This window comes from Propithecus coquereli, unplaced genomic scaffold, assembly GCF_000956105.1.
Source record: "Propithecus coquereli isolate 6110/MARCELLA unplaced genomic scaffold, Pcoq_1.0 Scaffold185, whole genome shotgun sequence".
Taxonomy (NCBI): domain Eukaryota; kingdom Metazoa; phylum Chordata; class Mammalia; order Primates; family Indriidae; genus Propithecus; species Propithecus coquereli.
In genome coordinates this window covers 3,727,115-3,752,147 of record NW_012143301.1, presented here as the reverse complement: position 1 = coordinate 3,752,147, position 25,033 = coordinate 3,727,115, and the positions used below count along the sequence as shown (strand labels likewise).

At 38.1% G+C, this 25,033-nt stretch overlaps 1 protein-coding gene across 1 annotated transcript in view; it reads left to right on the top strand.

The window, feature by feature from the left end:
• The first annotated feature begins 4,779 nt into the window (after positions 1-4,779).
• OTUD4 (OTU deubiquitinase 4) overlaps positions 4,780-25,033 on the top strand; it is a 37,585-nt gene continuing 17,331 nt past the window's right edge. The window contains exons 1-10 of the mRNA XM_012642738.1: positions 4,780-5,399; positions 9,595-9,678; positions 12,217-12,267; positions 17,762-17,808; positions 18,672-18,744; positions 19,874-19,955; positions 21,869-22,001; positions 24,446-24,503; positions 24,746-24,863; positions 24,955-25,019. Coding sequence (XP_012498192.1) covers positions 5,241-5,399; positions 9,595-9,678; positions 12,217-12,267; positions 17,762-17,808; positions 18,672-18,744; positions 19,874-19,955; positions 21,869-22,001; positions 24,446-24,503; positions 24,746-24,863; positions 24,955-25,019 — 870 coding nt within the window. The 5' untranslated portion in view covers positions 4,780-5,240. The remainder of the gene's footprint in view (positions 5,400-9,594; positions 9,679-12,216; positions 12,268-17,761; positions 17,809-18,671; positions 18,745-19,873; positions 19,956-21,868; positions 22,002-24,445; positions 24,504-24,745; positions 24,864-24,954; positions 25,020-25,033) is intronic.

The following is a 25,033-nucleotide window of genomic DNA, read 5'->3' as shown; positions in this document are numbered from 1 at the left end:
CCTCCTATTTGCAGAATTTTACAGATCATCAACTAGCAAAGGAGTCTGGGAAATGTAATTTGCAAAGTCCCCTTCCTAGCATCACCGAACAGCTTATAAAAGGGTCAATTTGAGGTTGAGAAACGATAGGTAAATGATCAGCTCAGTAAGCTCAGGAGCATAACTTTCCAATTTTTTTCATCTTTTTGTTTTTCCTTTCCATGTTACAGTAAGGGAAGAAGTCAGCATCACCGTACATCACAGCTGGAGGAGACAACATAGCTCTGGCTTTCTTTAGTAACCTCACCACTCTGCCAGGTGTCCAAGTCCCTCCTTGGACCTCAATAAGACTTAAGCCATTGCTACATCTGAATTGGACAGTATAGATGTGGCATTGCTGGTTGGAGGCAGAGTGAAACTGCTGGACTCAGATGGCAATCTGTTGATACGCTGGGTCCATGCCTGGTGCCAGCTGGCAGAGTCAGTGTGGACCAGAGCCTGGAGTTTCCCCTCGTGAAGGCTGGGAGGCTGGCTGGCCAGGAAGCCTCACAGTAATCCGTAGTCCGCTCACCTGGCACTTCTCGGACACTAGATTCCTACTTTCTGTAACATTTTTGCCCTAGGTTTACGCACCAAGCACCGGTCCCTATCTCAATCTCACCCCACATCCTTTCTATCCTACCCTTTTTTTAAAATATAGCCACACAAATCAAATGCTCTACTCTTGAATTTCTTTCACAACAGATCTTGACAGCCCATTAAAACTCATGCTTAGGGCTGGGCGCGGTGGCTCACGCCTGTAATCCTAGCACTCTGGGAGGCCGAGGCAGAAGGATTGTGCTTGAGGTTAGGAGTTCAAGACCAGCCTGAGCAAGAGTGAGACCCCCGTCTCTACTCAAAATAGAAAAAATTAGCCAGGCGTGGTGGTCCATGCCTATAGTCCCAGCTACTCGGGAGGCTGAGGCAGGAGGATCGCTTGAGCCCAGGAGTTTGAGGTTGCTGTGAGCTAGGCTGACGCCATGGCACTCTACCCCAGGCAACAGAGCAAGACTCTGTCTCAGAACAACAACAGAAATATTGTCATTTTTGTTTTTAAATTTCAGAATATTACGGGGGTACAAACGTTTAGGTTACATATATTGCCTTTGCATTGCCCAAGTGAGAGCTACAAGCATGCTCATCCCCCAGACAGTGCACACCACACCCAATAGGCGTGAATTTACCCATCCCCTCTTCCCCCAAGATTGGCATCTTTAGGAATTTTTTCCTGGTGATCTAGAACAGGAATTATGAGCTTGAGCTGCTGGGCAATGTCTACTTTCTTTGCTCATATTAATTTAAAAATCCATAATCTCCTTTTCTTGGGTGGTTGTCTAGCTTATCCCAATTTTCAACATTCCCAAATGCTGGCTGATCTTCAGAATCACCTGGGAGACTAATAAAAAACACAGAATCCTGTGCTCCATCCCTTGTCATTCCTATTCAGAAAACCTAAAACGGGATTTCAAAAACCTCGTATTTAAACTTTTTTCTTTTCTTTTTTTTTTTTTTTTGAGACAGAGTCTCACTCTGTTGCCTGGGCTAGAGTGCCGTGGCGTCAGCCTAGCTCACAGCAACCTCAAACTCCTGGGCTCAAGCAATCTTTCTGCCTCAGCCTCCTGAGTAGCTGGGACTACAGACATGCGCCACCATGCCCAGCTAATTTTTTCTATATAGATTTTTAGTTGTCCGATTAATTTCTTTCTATTTTTAGTAGAGACGGGGTCTCGCTCTTGCTCAGGCTGGTCTCGAACTCCTGACCTTGAGTGATCCACCTGCCTCGGCCTCCCAGAGTGCTAGGATTACAGGCGTGAGCCACTGCGCCTGGCCTTAAACTTTTTTCTTACAGAAAGTTTGAAACATATATAAAGTAAAAGGAATAGTATAAAGAACTCCCACATGCTCATCATCTAATTTCTATAATAATTGGTACAATATCTTTTTTTTTTTTTTCTTTAGGATTCAGAGAACTGGTAAAACTACTGGTGATACTAAATTCATGATTATTTTTGTGAGTTATTGAAATGCATTCATGTTATGTCTATATAGTAAAGACAAATAATGAAGCATATCTATATTACGTAACTATTACTGTGTCACAAATTACTCCCAAACTTGAGGCGCTTAAAATAAACATTTATTATCTCACATTGTTGCTGAGGTGAGAATTTCAGAGCTTATCTGGATGGTTCTGGCTCAGGGTTTCTCATGAGGTTGTAGTCAAGATTTTGGCCAGGTCTGGAGTTGTTTGAAAGCCTTGATGATGTTGGAGTTTTTGCTTCAAAGCTGACTCAGCTGCTGGAAGGAGGCTCCAGCCCCTTACCAAGGGAATCTCTCTGTAAGTCTGACACATACATAGCAGCCAGCTTCTACCAGAGTGAGTGACCCACAACAGAGGGAGTACAAGAGAGCAATCAAAATGCCAAAATTGTCTCACAACCTAATCTCAGAAGTGAAATATCATCACTTTTACTCTATTCTGTTGATCACTCAGACCGACCTTGGTACTAGGTGGGGGTGATATACAAGAGTGTGAAACCAGGAGCTGGGAGTCACTGGGGGCCATCTCAGAGGTTGCCTATCACAATACATAACTTTATGTTGGAAAAAACAAAACAAAACTCCATAAAATCTACCTATCATTTTTAAAAACAATTAAAAAATTCTATGTAATACAATTATTAGCCCTAAAGCTTGTCAGAGTAAACACACTAAACTTGAGTTATTGACTGTGCACAAGAAAAAAAAAGTTGGTTGACACATATGCATAAGATTAACCTTATTAATTTCATTAGGTGTCAGAAGCATTGAATCTTTCAGGTTTTATTTGATTAAAATATCTGCTTATAGAATTCTTTATATGGTCAGAAATGGCTTCCTCAGAATGAACATTTTTAATCAGCTCTGGTTTGGTTTCTTGAGACATTTCATAAGTTAATGTTAACAAGTAAACATCCTTTGAAAGTAAGTGAGTTTCTCTAAGTTTTGGTCCAGTTTAAAGACATAGGATCCTCTAACGTTGCCTGAACACTGAGCTATATTTGGGAAGTTGGCATACAGAGGGGTCTGTCTTGGATTAGGTCTCAAAATACCTAAAGGATTTCCTTAAACAGGCCCAGGGTCAGATATAACAGGTGCATCACTTCTAATTTTGGAACCAGAAGTAGCCAGTTTAGAGTGAGGCTGTACTGCACTCATTCAGCAGGAATTTAGATATTACTTTACTTGGAATTTCTCTGTGGGTTTAAAAGGCAGGCCATGTTGTTAGTAGTGGCAATACTCTGCAATTTTTTTGGAGCAGAATGAGAAGTATACGCAATGTAAGTATATTTTTAAAAAAGCAACAGGTTTGACCTGAAACTGTATTTTTCTAAAAGTGATTCTAACGTGTTTCTTCTCTACAACGTGGAAAAAAATTAATATTGGGACAGGAATAATTTTTCATTTTGGTAACAGTAACTTTTGTATTCTCTAAAAACAGCACAATTGGAGATAGAATATTTAAACGTTAAGAAATCAAAGTTAGATGCTCCAATGACTAATTGCTTGCCCTTAAAATACTGAAGAAAAGTGTCTGACATTATTTTTAAAGCTATTTATGTTGACCTGGCCTGCCTTGCCCCTATTCCAAGGTATTTGACTATATGTCTCTAAACCTATATAGTAGCCTTCCACATTTCTCTTCTCCCTCCCCTCCACAGTGGCGTAAAGATTGGAGTAGTTCTTATGATTAACCATTTATTTAAATAAGGGCAACAGCTGCGGTTGTATTTCAGCAAAATAAAATTCTGGTTTCACAGAAGCACGCTGGATAAATTCTGGGTTCTGAAGCATAACCTGACTGTGCCAATTCCTTGTCATTCAACATGGGAGGGTGGGAAGTTGAGCCGGAAGCCTCGAGCACTGCTGGAACCACGGCAAATCCAACATGTTACTGAACAATTACAAGATGAATTTTTTAAGGAAAAAAAAAAAATCTAACTTCTGACGCTGACATCTCTTTGTGTTGGGATGTTCAGCTACAGTGACAGGGTGAACAAATATGTCTTTGGCAAAGGCATCATCTTGCCATGGTGCGGGAGCCGTACTATAATTTCTAATAGGAATCAGCATTCCACGGTTGATTTATGGACAGTGTGTGTCGTCCTGCACCGTGCCAGGAGCCTGCGCCAATTAGCTCTATTTTCTGCTTAAGCTGTTAAAGCCACCTCCATGGAAACGCCAGGAGAGCAGGCCGGGGGGAGGGGAGCAGACAGGTGCGCCCTCTGTTAGGAAATACACAAAGGGCCGACATTGCCGCAGCTGTGTCCCTGGCAACTCCACGCAAGCAGGGCGCGCGCACTTCCCGCGGCGCAGCGGGCGGCCGGGCGGCCGGGGCGGCGCACGCAGGTCGCCCCACGTCGGCTGGCGGAGACCCTCGGCCTGCTCGGACGCGGGGCCAGGGCAGCGCGAAGCCGGCTCCAGGCGGCGGCGGCGGCGCCCGCGCTGTAGGGACTTGTAGTCCTCGTGCCTCCCAGGCACCTCCCCCTGGGTAGGCCGGGCCGCGCGTCCCCGCCCGCCGCAATCCGACGTCCTGCGGCTGCCAAAACTACACCTCCCGCCGTCCTCTCCGCTGTCGGGCCGAAAGCGAAAACAATTTCTGGGCTGCGAGGTGCTGCCCTCCGCCGGGCGCCCCCACCCGCTCCCCGCCCCTCCGGCGCCCTCCAGCGAGGTGGGGAAGCGAAAGGCCGCGTCTTTCCTTTTTGGTTTCCTCGGCTCCCAGCGTGGGGAGCGCGCGGGGGACTCAGGCCTCGCTTCACCTGAGCCGGCCCAGCGTGCGCGCCGCGGGCGGGGGCTGCCTCGCTTCACCCCAGTTGGGACGAGGAAACTTGTCGAGGCGGCGACCGCGGGCCCGGTTCCGGAGCCGGGCGGCAAGGCCGTCGGGAAGTGACTTCTCACTCTCGGGGCTTTCTTTAATCCCCCACCCCACCCCCGCCCCGCTCTCCTCGGGCGCGTGGTCCCTCCGGGGCGGCGGCCGCGTGCGGACAGCCATGCATTAGGCAGGGCTCCCCTATGCGCCCGGAGAGTGCCGACCGCTGCCTCGGGCCGCCGCCGCCTGCTGCCCCTCGCGGAGCCCGAGCCGGAGCCGCCGCCGCCTGCCCCAAGCCGGGGCGTCGAGCAGCCGGCGGCGCGGCCATGTGGGGTTAGCCCTCGCCGCGCCTGACTGCAGCAGGACCAGCAACATGGAGGCTGCCGTCGGCGCCCCCGACGGCGGGGACCAGGGCGGCGCGGGGCCCCGCGAGGACGCGACGCCCATGGACGCCTATCTGCGGAAACTGGGCTTGTATCGGAAACTGGTAGCCAAGGACGGGTCGTGCCTGTTCCGGGCCGTGGCAGAGCAGGTAATTGGCGGGGGCGAGGGGCGGCGGGTCTGGGTGGGGAAGCAGCTGCGGGCAGCTGTCCGGGCCGCCCACGTCCGGGCCGCGCGTGCCCCCGCTGTCGTCACAGCCGCCCATTGTAACGCTGGAATGGGGCGCTGCTTTGGGTCTGAAAGGTGCAAATCGAAACTTAAAAAGCCCGTAAAATTAACTGGATGTCGTCCCTCCTGGTGAAGAGGTAATGAGTTGAGGACAACTTGTGAGGCCTGCTCGGTGCTTATACACTTGATTTATTGCTTGGTTTGACCTGGCGACGTGCTGTTTTTCATTTCTGTTCCGCATTCACCGTCCCCTCGCTTTATAAGCACCGCGTTCACCTCAGTAAACCGAATGTTTACTAGAGGAGGTGGTGGGCCAAACTTTACTTGTGGAACATGTGTTTTTCTGCTGCTGGACTTTGGAATGGGGGTAATCAGGTCCGCCGATGTCACTTGAGTCAAGAGGGCAAACTTTGCCATTTGGGAAAATCAACCTTTTACAAGTGTAGGATATTTTGCAGGAATTGTCTTTGAGTAGATTCCACGCTTTATTATTCTCTGCAAGGCACTGCAGGTATACTAAAAAGAATTTGCTTTTATTAAAGTCTTTTTGGTGTTAGGAAGGGTGTAACGGGATTATCTAAGCCCTTCGTGAATGGATTTTTTCCCTTGTTAATGGTCAGAATCACTTTCTAATACAGTTGCTTAGAAAGATTTTTCTTTTCTCTTTTTTTTTTTTTGAGAGAGCTTATTGCATGTTATATAACACTGTGTTGTGGGTGTGCAGCCACCAAAACCCATCCTATATGGAAAAATATTGGATAAAAGTTTTATATTACTGCCCTGGTGTGTATTTCATACCTTTCACAACGACAGTTTGCTTTTCTTTGGCTTGAGAAGGGCTCCTCCCTACCCCACTCCCTTTCACACCCCCTATGGGGTTTTTATGTTGTTACCGAGTTTTCCTCACCTTTTTTGAATGCTAAATAACTTTTAAAATTTCTATTTGTGAGTTAATGTTTTACTTAACGTCTGTAGACCAGTCTATTCTCATTTTTTTAAACGTCAAAAGGCCAGCCGTTTATTTCTCAAAGGTAGCATAAAGTCTTTTTTTTAAAACAATAAATTGATTAAACGGAGACAAACCTTTGCATTAGATTGTAGGTGTTGTCACTGAAACTTTCTTCCTAAAGCTCCCCAAACCAGGCTCTGCCTTTTTCAGTTCATTAGACTTCTCTCATTTTCAGAAATTTAGGGTACTTCAATGTTGCTGCAGGGATGTTCACACATACCCACCCCAATCCTTACTATTAATATTAATAATAGTAGGTAAACAACCTGCCCCACTTGTCCATTTTCCAAATCTCCATCTGTCCTGCTTCCTCTGTCTCAGCCTGCTTGGACTTTTTCAGCACCTCCAGAAGCAGAGAAAAGAGGTGGAAGTGAATTCAACCCTTATTTATTACATATTGTTAGCTCTAGCAATAGTTTGGTAAGCAAGGAGGTAGAAATTAATAGATAGGGGAAGCTTGGAGCTTATTTGGAGTTATCTGAATACTAGTTTTTATTGAAGCAGAAAGGTGTGTTTGATTTCAGTGTTGCATGCTATAGATATTTGGCGAACTAAATTATATAGGAGCCTCTATTCTTGTAGTGGGATCTCATTTTAAATAGAAAGGGGGCAGAACTAAGAACTCCTGGTTAACATTAGAAAACACATTTTATTATGTCTTCTTGTAATGAGATTTAGGTTAGCCATTAGGAACTACCCTCCCCAGTAATGTGACTGAATTTTAGTATACTAAGCTTAGCTCAAGACTGAACTTTGGGGGAAGCTCGGCTATTCGGTTGACGCGGACTAAGGGTGTAGCCATAACGACCAAAGGCAAAGTGTATGTGGGGAGAAAAGGGACGCAACACCGACCTTAGGCCGCCCTTTTAAAATGTGTGCAAAGGATTTATTTTTTTGCCAACACTTTCTCCTATAAAATCACAATCAGCTTTCACCATTTCTAAGGAGTCAGAATGAGTAATCTAAATGGCAGTCTTTAAAGAGGGGGAGGAGACTCGGGTTAGGAGTAGTCTTTTCCTCCAAATTATCTGATTTAGATAGGCCCTTTCCTTTTTACACTTGTGGATTTGGGCTTGCAGGAGGCCTGACCTGAATCAGCTCCATAGCTATGGAGCTAAAAATAGGGCACTCTTAGAGGACTTGCTAAAACGGTGTGTCTCAGCCTATCTCAGTGTTTATCCCTATCTTGTCCCAAGTAACGATGGGAAGCCTCCTACTTCTAGCTTATTTTCATGTGTATCATAATTTGCAAAGATACATATTTGTCATACCATTTGAATTTTTCCAGGGCGTCCTTATGCACAGTGATTTATTTTTAAAAAAGTTGTCATTTAACCTCTTACAGTTCTTGGCTTTGTAAATTGCCAGCACCCTACACTTTATGGAAATTGCTGAGAGTTTTGCTTGTTAGCAACAGGTGCAGATTGATTCCATGTGCTAAAATCTTTGTTAAAAAGAGAAAAACGGACAGATATGCCTGCCACTGTTTTCGATGGAAAAAAATAAGCTTCGCAGACCTTATGTCTGCCACCTGTTGCTAGGTAAATGGCTTTAAGACTAGCTTCACTTTGGTAATGGCAGGAAAGCCCTATCAGATGACACTGTGGTTTATTCATGCTGATAATACCTTGATTCATAATAACGTCTAACATGGCTTCTGTGAAAGAAGTGTTGCTAAATGTCATTTGTTGAGTTGGCAAAAAAGTTTTGTGGTGGTTATTTTTATATGTAGGCAGTCCTTTCGGTCATGGAAGCTTAGAATATATAAGGATACTTTTTAATAGTGTCCCAAGACAGCAATGAAGGTACACTCAGTTAAGCTGAAAACCAGCTGTAATACTGAAAACCAACTGATTGCTAACTTCCGCAGGTGCATCTTCAGTGTAATAGGATGTACTAGTTGTCTAGGCAGGCAGTTGTGCCTGTGGTTGTATGGGTATAAATGAGCCTTGGCTGTTACCCAAGAGAGCTATAAAATGTGCAGCTGGAGACTCCCTTTTCCTGAATGGTCCGTTCACCCTGAACAAGGGAGAACCACTCAATTGGATCTGTAACTCTTACAGCTACTTTCTGTTAACATAAATTCTCAAGAGGCCTTGATAGTAGTTTGAGGTGTGTTAGTTATTTCAAATGTGTCAGGGGTTTTTTTTTTTTTTTTTTTTTTTTTAACCTTGACCCTTTAGGGTACTAGGAATATCTTCATTTGAGAAACCTAGTAATAGGAAAGAATTTTAATCTCCTCTTTTTTAAGCATGGTAAAGAATTGGGGGCTAGCCAAAGGGTTTCTAAGCTTTTGATAAGAAATACTAGTTTGTTTTAGAATTTTAGTAAAAGAGAAAATGTCAGTAAGTTATCTTTTTGTTGCACTGGTTGTTTAATAGAAGAATACAGAGGATACAGAGTCGGAAGGTCTGGATCATACTTTGTCAATTGGTACTTTACAGTTTTGGGCATAAGAACAAATCCCAAGCCTCTGGGATAACAACACACATTTTTGCATATGTGCTGCCCACTTGGTGGTTCTTTCTAGTCTTGTAAGCTTGACACTAAGGATTTAAGAATGAGTGCCTTAATTTTTCTGAGACAACGGTGGATTTAAATTTCTACACGAAGACACTAAACACATTCAAAATTATCGGGGAAAAAAGGTCTCTTACAGGCTTAAACCCTCAAAGAGGATTCCTTCTGAAGTTGTCTGTTCTCTTTTCCAATAAGCATAGGATGAGGTTCAATAGCAGCGATTTTGTTAGCTCTGCTTTGTGAAGAGCAAAGTTACTGTGGAGGGCTGGCCCAGAGAGTAAAGTTTTACAAAGATGTCCTCAGAGGAGTTATTTTAGTCACCTAAAGGAGAAATGCTAATCAGTTCTTTATAGAATGACATCTGGCTTAAGAAGTATTACTGTTTGTGTATGTCGTGTCATCACTGTGCTTAGAGGAAGAGGTGGGAATGGGTAAAGACCTTGAAATTATAGAAAGGGAAGTGTAGGAAGACTAGTATCTATTGGTTGTCAGGTTATTTTGGGTGTGAAAGAAGGTGTTAGGTTGTAACTTAAATCACTTTTAACAAAATGCTTAATAGTTTATTGCTTTTTTTTTTTTTTTTTTCCAGGTATTGCACTCTCAGTCTCGCCATGTTGAAGTCAGAATGGCCTGTATTCACTATCTTCGAGAGAACAGAGAGAAATTTGAAGCGGTAATTTGTAAATTCAAACATGATGATGTCTTGACTTGCATTTACATTTTGGCCTTTAGAAGTGTTTTAGTAAAAATTTCACAGGCTGGATCTTAATGCAGATTATAAAAATAACCCTTATTAAAAAGAACTTCTTTATTGAACTTAAATCCACTTATATTCAGTTATGATATTTTCTAGGCTATTTTGTGTTATACATTTATTCAGATATTTAGAAAGCTTCTGTGATGGACAAGACACCAAGCTGTGGGGAATGGAAGGGTGACTTGGACAAGTTCTTTGCATACTAAGAGTGAGCTTTGTCTTACACGGTCAGGAAATTGGGTGTTGTGGTTAATAGTGGTTTCGGTGATTGACAACTCCCTATGAATTAAAAAAATTTTAGACATGCAGTATAAAAAATATACTGAGTGTAGGTAATGTTGAACTCTTTTATCAGAAGACATTTATAGATTTTGAATTTTCAGGGTTCATTGTGAAATCACACATCAGAACACTATAATTATGTAAGTGGCAATTAAGAGTTAATAAAGTTTTGTATAACAACTTAGTATAATTTTCTCAGTAGTGAGTAGTAGGCCATGAAATAAGATGCCACAGTGACCTATTTTCATTTTATATTCAAAGCCTTACAGGATTTATTAGTTATTGGTTTTATGACCTAAATTTATGTAACCTGACAACTTTCAGTAGTATTTTTCTCTATTGACTGGTAAAGAACATTGACACTTCACGAATAACTAAATTCTAAGACTTAAGAGATAAAGAGTTCTTTGTTTGAATATGTTCTTGGATTGGTGTTTCCCGTATTTAAGCAAAATATTATCACTAGTAACATTTTTCTGGGTGCCATGGTTTCTAATGGACAGTAATATATTCCAGGAAGGAGAATTAGTTACCTGCTTGATAGGTTTGAAATCTTGTCTTATAAAAAAATCGGTAATATAGGGGCTAGATAAGAGAGAACTAGGGTTGGTAGAGAAGAGGTGGGGAAGTGAAGTGGTCTTTAAATATTTGAAGAAATTACAAGTGAATCATTAATATTGGCCTCAGAAGGTAAAACTGTGTTGTTACTAATGGATGTTGCCAGTGTTAGTTAAGCACTTGCTATGTGCCAGGCATTGGTTTAAGTGCTTTGCATTTATTTAGTCCATATAATCTTATAAGGTATGATCAGGGATTGAAGGTTCCAAGGGAGAAAGTTTTCCTTTCCTTATAAGAAAATCCTAGCAGTTTCTGGTGGCTGGCATTGGAAAGGGATGTTGTAGGAAGGATTGTGCCTTGTTACTGACTGACAGAGTTCAGCCACAGCCTGGATGGACGCTTCTTGCTCTCAGATTGGATTCAGGCTTATGTCAGAATTAGGTCTCCTCTAACTTTAAATGATTCTGTTGCTTTTTTTTTAAATTGATAAATTGTCATCTAATACAGAGCAGTAGCCTTTGATTGGTGGGATATTTAAAATACATGGCTCTTTTATTGTAAATTTGTCTTGAAACTTGAGACAGTTTTTGGAAATTTGACATTATGCAATCTAGAAGAGAATTAAACTCAATCTTTACAAAAATCCGTGGGTACTTATAAGATTTTTATAGAATAGGGAGCGTACTTTAATGTTTTTAAGTATATCACTCTGCTAAATTAACTGGGACTGTAATTTAAAAATAAAATTGAATTTGGTGATTAAGATGAATGTCTTTTAGAGCTTTCTCAAATTAGTGCAATTGCTATGAGAAAAACATAAACAAGGTTGGGTTAATAAAATAAAACTCAATTTTATTTTTATTTTAAAGTAACAGCGAAGAAGCAGCCTGTATTAAAAAAAATCTTGTGGGTGCTTCAAAATATTCTTGACATTATTAGTTTTCATCTCCCTTTTTAGGGTAACTGACCTGAGAGATAGTGACTACTCACATCTGTATAATTAAGCTGTATTATTTCTTAGCCAGTGTATATCAGTCTTTGTTTTACTCTATTCTACACACTGGCTACTACCAAATTAAGATAAAAGGACTGCTTATCATATAAATTCTCAGTCGAGAATGTCATATGCAGTGACCTTGAATTGCCTTTCCTGGGTAATCTGAAGGTCCTGCCTGTGCTCAGGGCCCTCTTATAAACAGACCCCTATTGGATTCCTCTCCTCAGCTTCCTACGGACTTGTCTCGCTGCAACTGGCCAGGTCATTCCTATCTTCCCAACAGAGTGTTCATTCTTCCTCCTCACGCCACGTTGGCTTTCTCTGTGGAGTATCCTTTCCCTGTGCCATCCAGCCTTCATCTTGAGTCAGTCCCCTTCAGAAAAGCTTCCTGGCAACATTTCCGTCTTTAAATTCTTTTGTATGTTTATGGTCTTCATTTAATGATTACTATATATTTTCACAATTAGATTTTATGAATATATATTTTTTAATAATACTGATACATCCTAGGTTTGTGTATGTAATCAGTAATTCAAAGTGAACATTATTTGTGCAGTGAAGCAGTTAACTGTTTTGACATTTCTTAGATGATATACTTAATAGACTTTTTTTTGCAGTTTATAGAAGGATCATTTGAAGAATATTTAAAGCGTTTGGAAAATCCACAGGTATGCAGTTGTTTAAAATTCATAAAATTGGAATATTAATAATATGGTATGCAGAGGGGTTACAGTGGCAGTGTACCTTATTTCCTTATAAACATTTTCTACAAACGTCTTAGGTACACATTTATGTAGCACTTAATTGGAAGACACTGGAGCTGTATACCACAGGTTTCCTCCGTAAGAGTTGTGCTTTCTTTATCTTTGTCATATTGACATGTGAATGTAGCATAAAAGATCTGAAATGACACTGGTAATGATTTTCAGAATGCTGTGTTGGTGTGGGTATGGGCTTGGACAGGGTGAGGTTTGATTTCTTCCTAGGCTGTTTGAGAAGGCAGAGTTCTTTTATGCAGGTTCCATTTCCCGTGCTCGGCTTGTGAAGGGAAGAACCTGTTGTGAAAAAAAGGACAGCACTTCCCCCCACCTCCTGCTAGCCACACTTTCTCAGTCTTGTTGAAGTTAAAAGGATTTTTCTATCTTTGTTTTTTCTGCTTACAAAACTAACATTCTCAGTGTAAAAATCTTAATTTCTTGGAATGCTGTTTAGAATGTTCTGATTTTCCATCATCCTCTGTTAAGTTAAAAATAACATTGGCAAAGGAAAAAGCTACAAAAGAAGGGAGTAAAGGGAATGTAACCTAGGAACAGTGGTGTTTGATCAATGAGTGGTGTGTTCATTTGATTCCCTAATGCCAGTTTGAGTGCTTATTATGGACCAAGAATTGCTAGTTATCCTGGGAATGCAGAGAGAATGGAGATAACCAGAGAGTTTCCCTATCATGGGAAAGAAAGTCAAATATAAGTTAGAAGAGTACATGTGTCACAAGAGGTTTAGTTATGGTGCTATAGGCATTCAAAGTTTTATTTCAGCTGGGTAGACAAAGCAAGAGTTTGAGAGTGAGTTCACATTTGAAGTCTGAGAAGATTCTAAATAGGAAATGCCTGAGCTAAAGAGCATTCCAGGAAGTGAAAACTGAGCAAGGCAGATTCAGAAAACAGTTCAGTTTGTGTGGAGCCTGGAGCACATGAAGGTAAGAAGTAATGAGAAAAGTTGGAGGGGCAGGTTGGGGCCAGACTGAGAGAGAGCCTTTAATGGTAGGCTCACAGTTGGGAGTGTACACTTAAGGCCAGCATTTCTCAAAGTGTGATCTGTAGGTTATTTGCATCAGAATCACTCAGCGTGCTTATAACAACACAGATTCCCTGGCCTGTGTGTAACTCTAGGCCTCAACACATTCCCTGTCTCCCTTCCCTGCTTTATTTTTCTCTGTAGTGCTTATACTCTCTAACATACTGTGTATCTGCTTCCTACTAGAATTAAGCTCCATGAACACAGAGGTCTGTGTGTTTTGTTCACTGCTGAGTGCCCCAGAGCTGAGAATAGTGCCCTGGCATTTTTGTCTGAATGGATGGATTAAAGAGTATTGTGTGAAAATAGTTTGAGGTGGATGAGACCAGAGGCAAAAAGATCCATTTTATAATGGTTTAAAAATTTGTTTAATATATGGAAAAATGTGCACATCATATTAAGTGTATAAAGGAATAAGTACAGTATCAATCCAGTTTTGGAGGCAAATATTCCCTGAAGGCCTATTCTCCAAATTTACCCCAACTATATTTTTATGTGAGTAATTCTGAAACTGAGTTTTACCTATACAGTATGATCACAAATTCATTTTCCTGAAGTTTACATTTTTCTCTCATAGTGTATAAGCCTCTTTGAAGGCAAGCATTGTATATTTTTGTGCTTTGGAATTCCCATAGTTACCTTTCAATTTGGGGTGCCTAATCTGTTTATGTGTGTTGAATGACTGTTAAGTACCTATCGTATCGTGTTATGTGTAACAGATAGGAAAGATAAACACCAGAATGTTAATTTGTTATTCTCCAGGTGGCAAATATTATAGGTGATTTTTATTTCCTTTATAGAAAATAAAAGAATTGACAAGGACCATTTATTATTTCATATCAGGAAAACCCCCCAAAGTTATTTTATAATAATCTTTGTGCAGCAGTTCAGGCTATTGGGCTGTGAGGGTCCAAGCTAGGATAGAAGTAATAGGAGTGGAGAGGAGACAAGTAGGAAATGAGGCAGTGTGAACTGAACAGAGACATTTGGTTTGGGTTCTGTCGGGAACGAAGGTACTAAAGTTGATTGGGGTTTTGAGCAGGTGGAACAGGGCATCTGTGCCTCTTTTTCATGATGCTGGCTGGCCAGGTTTCTTTCTGACACACACAGGACTTACTCTTATGACACCCCTCTCCCCTGTCTGATCAAGCCTCTGCAGATATCTCAGGTGCTTTCTGAACCTAAGTGCTGCCTTCTTTGTTATTAGCAACCAACATTTTGAAGTCTTCATGCTGGTTTTTTTGTTGTTGTTTTTGGCTGCCTCCTTGATATATGGGATGTATAAAATGAAAACAAATGTGGTTGATGGATGGGCATTGATTTCTCCAGCCGATTCTCAGAGAAAGCATCTTTATCCTCTTAAAATAGTAGAGCATTTTGAAAAATGCCTCAAACTCTTTGTCAGCTATGTTAAGGTAAAATTGACATACAATAAAATTCATTAATTTTAAATGTACAATTTGATGACATTTAACAAATGTATACACTTGTGTAACCACCACCACAGACAATATGTGGGACATTTCCATCACTCCAGAAAGTGTCCTCATGCTCTTAATTCCCTGATTTGCTTTCCAAGTTTTACCTTTTCTAGCTGTATATAAATGGAATGATATATAGTTTATACTCTTATGTGTTTGGCTTCTTTCACTTATATTGGAAACACTTTAAAATTCATCCATGTGTTTATCAGTAGTTCCCTGTTGCAGAATGGTAGTGCACTCTGGATGTATCTATCACAATTTATTTCCCAGATGATGGATATTCAGCTTCTTTCAGGTTTTGGCCTGTTAAAATTGAAGGTGCTGTGAACATTTGCTTGTAAGTCTTAGTGTAGACATAACTTATCTTTTCTCTTGGATTAATACCTGAGAGTGGAATTGCTGGGTCATATGGTAAATATGTTTAATGAGAAACTGCCAAACTGTTTTCCAAAACATTTTGCTTTCGCATCAGTATATGAGAATTCCAGTTGTTCCACGTTCCTGCCAACACTGTTTGTGATTGTCATTCACTTGCATTTCTCTAATGATGTTGAGCATGTTTTCATGTGCTTATTTGCCATCCATATAATTTTGTTGGTGAAATAAATGTATGTTCATAGATTTTGTTTTTTTTCATTGCTATTGGTCTTATTGAATTTTACGAGTTCTTTATACTGGATATAAGTCTTGTAGTGAATGTATATTTTGCAAATACATTCTTTCAGTTTGTCTTTTGGCTTTTCATTTTCTTAACAATGCCTTATGAGCACCAAAAGCATAGTATTGATGATGATTTAAGAACATTTAAATCACATAGTTTTGGTATGGTATGATTTATTAGTTGAAACAAATTTTGAAGAAGTTCTTTTCTCTCACCCACAAGACATATACTTATAAAACATTATAAAAAGTGATGAGTAAATAAAATTATAGCCTTAAGTAGAAGACAATGGTAGTAGAACATCAATTTTTTTTTAAATAATAAAATACTAATTTAAAACTGACATTGGTTAGGGAAGAAGAGAAGATTTAATGACAGTCATTGTTTACTTAATGAGACTACGACAGAATTTATTCTGAAGATTACTTATAAAAAGGTACATTATTCTCATGTAGCATTTTGTTGAGATTGAATTTTCCATTTTTTAAAGTTATGTAGTACATTTTGCATAAATTAGAAATGTAGTATGTGTATGATCTAAAGAGAAGGGTTTTCTTTACACCAGAGGGTGTCACTTGTGGTAGTTTGTGAGAAGCCATAGTTGTTAGGCTAAGGCCTATTTTAAGAAATCTAAATATATATGGCACCTATTTCATTTTGAAAATCAGTGCCACCTTTTAAGAACTGTTAAAGTGAAGAGTCTGTGGGGGATTTCTTGTCTGAGATCAAAATATTGTCTGAAATCTTTTATCTCAATTTTTCTTTCAAGTCCAAGGTGGCAGTTTTCATTTATAATAGCTCATTGTTTTCAGTGGCTCTTGATAGTAAGTCTTTAACTAGTTTCACAAGTAATACAGGAATACATTCTAGTGGTGAAAGATTTTAAAATATACATATATATGGAATGAAGGGTGAAAATTCTTCATTTCCCTCATCTTGAATTCCCTGTCTCTACTGTCAGTTTGGGATGCATCCTCCCAGTGACCTTTCTCTGCGTACAGACACACGTGTATCAATAAGTATACTTTTTTGTTTGCTGTATACAAGTAGGATTATTTTACCATTTACTGTTTTTTGAAATTAAGCTCTAAAGTTTTATTTTTATGTTATCCCTAGAGAAACAATTACTCATTTTTATTTTGGTATATAACTTGATTATAAGTTAAGGGTTGGCTTCTTAGTACAATCACGTATCTTTAAAAATTTTTTTTAAATTGACAATTTACAAATACTTGTACATATTCATGGGGTACAAAGTGATGTTTTGTTACATATAATGTCTAGTAGTCAAATCAAGGTAATTAGCATATCCATCATCACAAACATTATCATTTCTTTATGTTGGGGAATGTTCAATATCCTCCTAGTTTATTTGAAACTATATATTAATATATTTACTGTAGCATGACTTACTTTTTTAACTTAAAAGTTTTGAGTGATCTTTTCAAATCATTTCATGTGGGTATACCTCCTTTTTCAATGAGTCCATGATGATCTATAGTGTGGATGAACCATAAATTATTTAACTATTCCTTAGGAATTTTAGGTGCCTTTTTCTTTACACTATTACAAATAGCTTACAGTGACATTTATATACACTTTTGTGGATATATGAAATATTTCTTCAGGATGGATTTATAGAAGTTGAATTGCTGGGTCAAAAGAGTATATGGACATTTTAAATTTTGAAATATATTGGCCATTTGCCTTTCAGAAAGGCTTAGAGTGACTTCTTTGAGGAGTGCAGAATTTCTCTTCTTTTCAAAATGATTACTAGGACACTGTTCTCTTTTGTACCTTCATTCACCCCCACAATAAGAAACCTTCTGTTCTGTTTTATGCTGCCTGATTTTCTCCTTCTATTCAACTGTTTACTTTCTGGGTTTACACCATGTGCCAAGCTCTGTCCTAGGTGCTAGGTTGGAGGATAGCCCTTGCCCTCAGCAAGTTCTAAACTTAAAGATGCCACTCTGTGGTCTTGCCACACCAATAGGAACTGTCATTACACCCTGTTACTATTACTAAGGATTTTTGTAACAGAGACTTGGAGTGCTTCTTAGTGTATATTGGGGCCTGTTTTATATAAACATTTTTATAATATTCACGTTACTAATAATATTAATGAGCTTTAGGTATATTATGTAAAGGTGTATATAGAGATATAAAGTGTATTATAAAAAGTATGAGACACTTATGTGTCAACTTTTTTTTCCTTCAATACAGGAATGGGTGGGACAAGTGGAAATAAGTGCCCTTTCTCTTATGTACAGGTAAACACTGTAATAACATAAGTAAACAGAAATAAAACCAGTGGGAAATTAGTGTATTCCATCATGTTAAAAGTGTTAAAATAGCAAAGCTATTTTATATGTTGATTGTGAAGCATCTTTTCTGTTTTTTTAAATATTGTATCAATTAGATTTTGACATTTATGTAAGTCAACGTTTAGAAATGTTAATTCTGAAGATACTTTTGGAAAATGATACAGAAAATTTTTAGGCTGTGTTCTATAAAATATCACTTATCAAGCTTGTAGAGAAATGATTTCCTCCTTTCTCAGGGCCAGTAGTATTGAATGGCCATTAGAACAGAACTAAAGTATCATATTACAGGTTGAGTATACCATATCCGAAATGCTTGGGACCAGAAGTGTTTTTGGATTTCTGGGAATTTTGGAATGTTTACATTACACTTACCCAGTTGAGAATCTCTAATCTAAGAGTCTGAAACCCAAAATGCTTCAATGAACATTTCTTTTGAGCATCATGTTGATGCTCAAAAAAGCTTTGGATTTTGGAGCATTTGGGATTTTGGATTTTTGGATTTGGGATGCTCAACCTGTAGAGGAACAGGTAAATATTTTTTCTTTTCAAAATGACATTTAAATTTCATCTTCACAATTTCTCATTAGAATTATATGAAGCTATATATACACATTTGAAGTTTTTTAGAAAAGATACTTTGATATACGTATTTTATAACTTAGCTATTTCATCATTGTCTTTTGTTTATTGCTGTATTTCTGGTGTTTAGAGCATTGCTGGGCACATATTAGTAGGCCCTTGATAAATGAGTGGATGATTAAATTTAATTTCTGAAGTATAAGAAGTAATTTGTAAATGTTATTTTTCAGGAAAGATTTTATAATTTATCGGGAACCAAATGTTTCTCCTTCACAAGTAACTGAAAATAATTTTCCCGAAAAGGTAAGAATTTTTCAAAGTGTTTGTTAAGGATTTAAGTAAAAGAACCATTCACTTGCTACCTTGATCTCCTAAGCTATAATTTTAAGTGACTTTTTAAAATATTTGTCTGAGGTTATGGTACTCTGAGTTTTTAAAAGTTCCTATTAATCATTATGGAGTCATCATTTTGTATTTTTTGACCCCCACAAATCACTATGTTGAACACTTTTATAACATTTCAGTAGAGACACTAATGTATGTGAGGAACTAAACTATTACTGTTTTTTGTCAATTTGAACAAATAGTAAAATAACTTGTGAAAAAAGTTTCTGCCATTGCATCTGGGAATACTTTGGTAAACATATATTTCTCATTTTAAAGGTAATTTTACTGGCAGGGGTGGTGTTGTATTATCTGGTCATAAAGCAGAAACAACTCAAAAATTTTCTGAAAGCTAGAAAGAAAGAATAACTGATTCAGTATAAGAGAATTTTGTCTTAATTAGCTGTTTTGGAATCATTAGGACAAGCCGAAGTGACTTGTGTGTCACCATGCTAACAGTGGTAAGGGGGAGGGGAATTGAGTGAAATACTATCATGGTGAGGACCTGGGGGATTCCAAGGGACTTTACCCTAGACCTGGCCTTTCCAGTACAATTTTTGAAATGTGACGTAGTCTAAACAAAACATTGTGCATTTCTCTTTGCATAAGTAATTCATCTTTTAAAAAGTACTTAGAACTGTAAAGAAGCAGAAGAAATTTCTTTGATTTTTACCTCTTAGAGGTTAGCATTAATAAGATTTTAGAATATTTTCTTACAGTCTTTTAACTTTCTTCTTTAAGTCATTGAAATTATATTGTTTTCATACATTGTGTCTGTTTTTTGCGATCCTATAAACATTTCCACAGGTCATTAAGAACTTTTTGATTTAATGGCTGTATAGTATTTCAACATATGAGCCATAGTTTGACAGTATTGGAGCTTTAGGTTGCTTTTATTAAAATATTTGCTTTCTATTTGGAAATTATCTAATATTTCAGAAGCAATGGAGACGTTGTGTTGTTTTCTAAATGTCACATATTAACAAATGAGGGTGTGAAATGTGTCTTTTGTCATTTTTAAAATGTGTCTTTAATTTTTCCCTTTTAGGTATTACTGTGTTTTTCAAATGGAAATCATTATGATATTGTCTATCCTATAAAGTATAAAGATAGCTCTTCTGTGTGTCAGTGTAAGTATCACTTTGTGTTTATATAGGAAATTATATTCCTAAACTGTACAACCTTAATGCAGACAAATCAGAGCAAGTATATTCTGTTTTGTTGTCATATAAAAGATATTTCTGAGAACCTTAGGTTACCAAGAATATTAAATATTATAATAACTTATTTCAATAGGAAAAAAGGGATCTAAGGACTAGAGTTTGACTTGTAAATGCCAAGTTTTTTTTGGTGTGGTAATTTCAATAATAAATATTTACATGTATTTTTAAAGCTGTTAGTGTATAGCTTGAAAATCCAAATGACTGAGCAAACCAAGCATTTGATTGATTATCTTTGGCTCTAGGGCAGGGTTTCAAACTTCGTCACTATTGACATCTTGGGCCAGATAATTCTCTGTTTTGGGTACTCTCCTGTTGTGCATATAGCATGTTTAGTAGCATCCCTACCCTCTACACTCTCTCTCGCCCCCGCTGTGACAGCCAAAACTAGATTTTGCCAAATGTTTCCCCGGGGGTGTGAATTCCCTCTTCTGCATCCTCCATTGAAGAATTACTGCTCTGGAAGAGCAGTGGCCCTTCCTGCTGTTATCTGTTATATTTTGTCATCTGTCATGACAAAGCACAAATCACTCATAGAAGTGGTGCTGGGCACGTAACAGCTTTTTCCTCTGTTCTTCAGCTAGTAGTGGTGACCTCTGCATGTGTGTGTCCGAAAAATAAATAAATAAATAAATAAAAATTAAGCCAGTGGTGACCAGTAAAGATGGGTAAAATATGTGCAATATAGAAAAGAAATTATTGATCCATTTTGAGATGTGAAAGTCTTGCTGTCTGTATCCTCGGCCTTGTCTTCCCCCTCCCCTAGTTAGTCAAAATCTAGACATTCCCCTTTGGAAAGGGTAGCTTCTGGAGCCTGCCTTTACTTCTAAGTGCCTGTAGTTTGGGTGATATCAGGAGTGTGCCTCCTGTTAAGGGAATCTGGAAATAAGATGGTCCATGAAAACGAGGTCTCTTTAGGAACTCATTTAGAGGGTGAGCATCTATTGTTAATGAACTCTTAAGTACATTTGTTTCTTAAAGCTCACTGTAATAAATAAAACCAATTTTTGAATTTTTGTTAAAGTATATTTCCCTGTTTTCAGGACTGAAGTTTTTTTTTTTTTTTCTTTATTAAAGGCAACAAAGTCATCCAAATAAGCTGCTGCTTCCTTTCAGTGGCTCTGCTTTGGATGTATTTTATAACCATTTCTCTTCAGTTCCTTATGTAAAACTAAAGTCTGGAGCTAGGTTATATAGTCAGATGTCCTTTTGTTTTGTAGAAACCTGAGAAGTGACTTGTCCAAGGTTACATTTAGTAGCAAAGCGAAGATTAGCATCCAAATCTTCTCAGTTGTCAGCTAGTATACTCTACTATACTGTATTCCTCTTTCTAGCAGTATTAATGTTTCTTAATGTTTTCCATCCAAGACTTTTAAGGTTGGGCTTGCTGTATGACATCACTAAGTCTCAGTTTCCACATATGTACAGCCAGAATAATACTTTATTGTGCAGGGATTAAATACGAGGATATATTAAGGCTTAGCACAGTGTGTGGAATGTAGTAATTGCTCAGTATGCATGTTTTAGTTTTTCCTATCTCTGTACTTGTTTCACAATTGTGGTACATTTTTGTGTTACTAGTCTTAAAACTGGCTGTGTCTTTTTATAGTGGTTTTAAAATACTTAACTACACAGGCAGAAATTCTAGTTGCTCTCCAGGTAACTTTCTTATTAAATTGGGTTATTGACCATAAGATGTTGCAGATATCTAGTTAGGATTTTAGAAGCCTGAACAATAGAAAGTCACATTTTTATGCTCCGTTCCTGTTTTTTTAAAAAAATGCTTATAGTTAATGTTGCATAAAATCTGTCATTAATTGCAGCTCTCCTTTATGAATTGCTGTATGAGAAGGTGTTTAAAACGGATGTTAGTAAAATTGTGATGGGACTGGACACCTCTGAAGTAGCTGATGAAGACAACAGTGAAATATCAGATTCAGAGGATGACAGTTGCAAGTAAGAATGAAATCCTAAAATATCTTTCTAGTGCCATACAAAGAAACATTTTAGTAAATGTCTTTGCCCAACACATATTGAGGTGTTATGGTATTCATAAAGTATAACAATCTACAGAAGTTCCCTTATCCCTGCCACTAATTTTACCTGATTTTTATTATGAGACTATTTCTTTTGATCGTTGATATTTTTGGTTGATAAGAATTTGTCTGTGTAATACAGATGCATATCTGTAGAATAGATTTGGTCCTGTTTATATGTGTGTGTATTACAAAATTTTAAAGTTAACCTGTCAGTTGTTTACATACTTAGTGATGAAAACTATGGCCGTTTTGATTTCCTTCACTTTGTTTTATTGTTTTCTTTGTTAGATAGTGTTTCCTCTTTTTAGACAATGAAAGTCCCAAATAGAGGTTTTAACTATGTGAAGAACTCTGGGTAGTGCCTCTGTGTAGATTTTGAGTAAACACCTTTAACAAAGAGTCTCTGAGGCTTAATTTTTCTTTTTCAGCAAGATGTACAGGGTAATGGCTAAGAGGCTGGGCTCTGGTTTCAATCCTGGCTTCCTGCTAACTAGACTTCTGGCAAGTTATGTAAATTCTCTAAGAAGGCTCAATTCTGTAACTATAAAATGAGGATATATCAGTATTTCGACAAAAGGGAGAATTGGTGAGAATTAAATGAGATAGCATATAAAGTGCATAGCCTAGTTCCTAGGTATAGCATCCAAACATACTAATTATCAGTAATATTAAGTTTACCTTTTATAAGAACCAACTTTATACCCATTGAAGCTATAAGTATATTCTGTTTGTATGAGAGTATAAAGGTGTCTTACTTGGTGTGTTACACATTGTGAAGCTAGAGATAGAAATGGAACTTAAGCCTTAGGATATCTAATTCTTTATTATAAAAATACTTTAAAAATATATATATGGTTTTCTCTTGCTGTGTAATTCCAGGCATTTGTTGAATTAAAATTTGCTGATCCTAATTAAAAATTTGACTACCATTTTTTTCTAACTTGAATCAGTGTCTGCTGTTGTAAATTTAATTCTAAAATAGACTAATTAACTTTGCACAGATAGAAATTTTCGTCCATGGCCCTTCTGTCTCCAGGCACTTGTGCGATTAAGGCATGTCATTGAGCATAGGGGAAGTTGGGGGAGAGAATGATAAGCTTGTTATAACCTATTACCTGTAATTGGGGTGGGGGCACTTCTAGGACATGCCCTTCGGATGCTGCTGCTGTTATCAGAAACAATTGAGTCTGGGATGGCAGTTGGCAGGTGAAGTGTAGAGTAGCGGCTAGTAAGCTGGAGAAGTTTACCAGGGAAGGTGAAGCAAATATTTAAGATGTGCTTATTATTGTGTTCAGTTGTTATTGCTATACTGTACAATGGTAGCCCTAGGAATATGGATTACCTTTTCATTCCATTGTTAAAATTTTGTTTTACTTGGTCATGTCTGACTTAGGGAGATCAAGGCTTCAGTTAAGAAAGAAGAATGCTATATAACCATGGCAAGATAGATAGGCATAGTGTGGTAATGAGGAGGGAAGACTAAAGATGTATTGTACTTTTGTGCCTGGATTCTTTTCACGTTTATATTTGTTGGTCCAGAAGTACTGGAAATTAGGGTGATTTTCTAATCTAGACTCTAGACACTTGAGGTCTCTTAAATATTGCTGTATTTAAGGATGTAGACTTGCATATTGTCCTGAAAACTAGAAATTGATTTATTAAGGAGGAATTTGGGATGGAAGAGTACATGCAGGTGCCATTCAGAGCCTCTCTCCCCTCGACCTGTCATTATTCTGTTCCAGCCTCACTGTTCACCTCAGGGTCTGCATGTGCTGTTCCCTCTGCCTAGAATACTAAATAGCCACATATGGTTTGGTGTCTCGCTACCTTTCTTTGTAGGCAACTCAAATATTTATTGAGTAAATGAATGTAAACTGTAGGTATGTATACTGCAGTGAATTCAAAGAGCTCATGATGGTTTTCTGTTGTGTTGAAGATTATTTGATGTAGAATGTTCTTAATAAAAGAGTTGGTTGAATCCTATAGATAGATACTTCATTGTAATGGAATATTTTTTTAATAGGGACTCACCTGTATATTGAAAGGGAATTTTTATTTGGAATATTTTGTAAATTATTCTACTTACCCAAATTTCGCAGTTTATTTCTCTTAGTGTTTTCTTGTTGATTACTGAGCCCATAAGAATTACCAATAAGTCTTTTGCTTCTATCTTATATGTATATACGTGTACGTACATACACACTTTTATTTATATGTATACTAAAACTTGTGAGAGCTCGCTGGAGTAGTATAGCTCTGACTTTCAGCTTATAGCTCTGATTTTTTAGATGGGGTGAGAAGTTAATTACATGCAAATATATTTTTCTGCTCCTAATTATGGTTATATTTCTTCTTTTATAGGAGTAAAACTACCACTGCTAATGATGTGAATGGATTTAAACCTTTGTCAGGAGATGAGGTATTTTTCTTTTAAACAGTTTTAACTAGTTCTTCAATATAAGAAAGCATATGAATTTAAAGTCTTAATTTTTTTTCTTTTTCTGGTACATTTTCAGTAGAGTCAGGGTCATCTACTAGTAAGAAATTGGTGACTTCCTAATTTTTTTAAGTTTCTTCATTTGATTTTACGATTACACATATCTCAAACAAAAATATTTTAAAAGCATTTCTTTGTTGATCGGACTTTCTGACTTTGTTTAGCACCCAAAGAACAATGGGAACTCTCCTAGCCTTCCTTTGTCTAGAAAGGTTCTTAAGTCACTCAATCCAGCAATCTATAGAAACGTGGAATATGAAATATGGCTGAAGTCTAAACAAGGTGAGTTAAAAATATGCATTTTTTCATATGTTTGTTTTGTACCAGTTGAAAACTAATCAAATCAGCCTTATATTGATTTTTTTTTTAACAGCTCAACAAAAACGTGATTACTCCATTGCTGCTGGCTTACAATATGAAGTTGGAGATAAGTGTCAAGTAAGTGATTTATA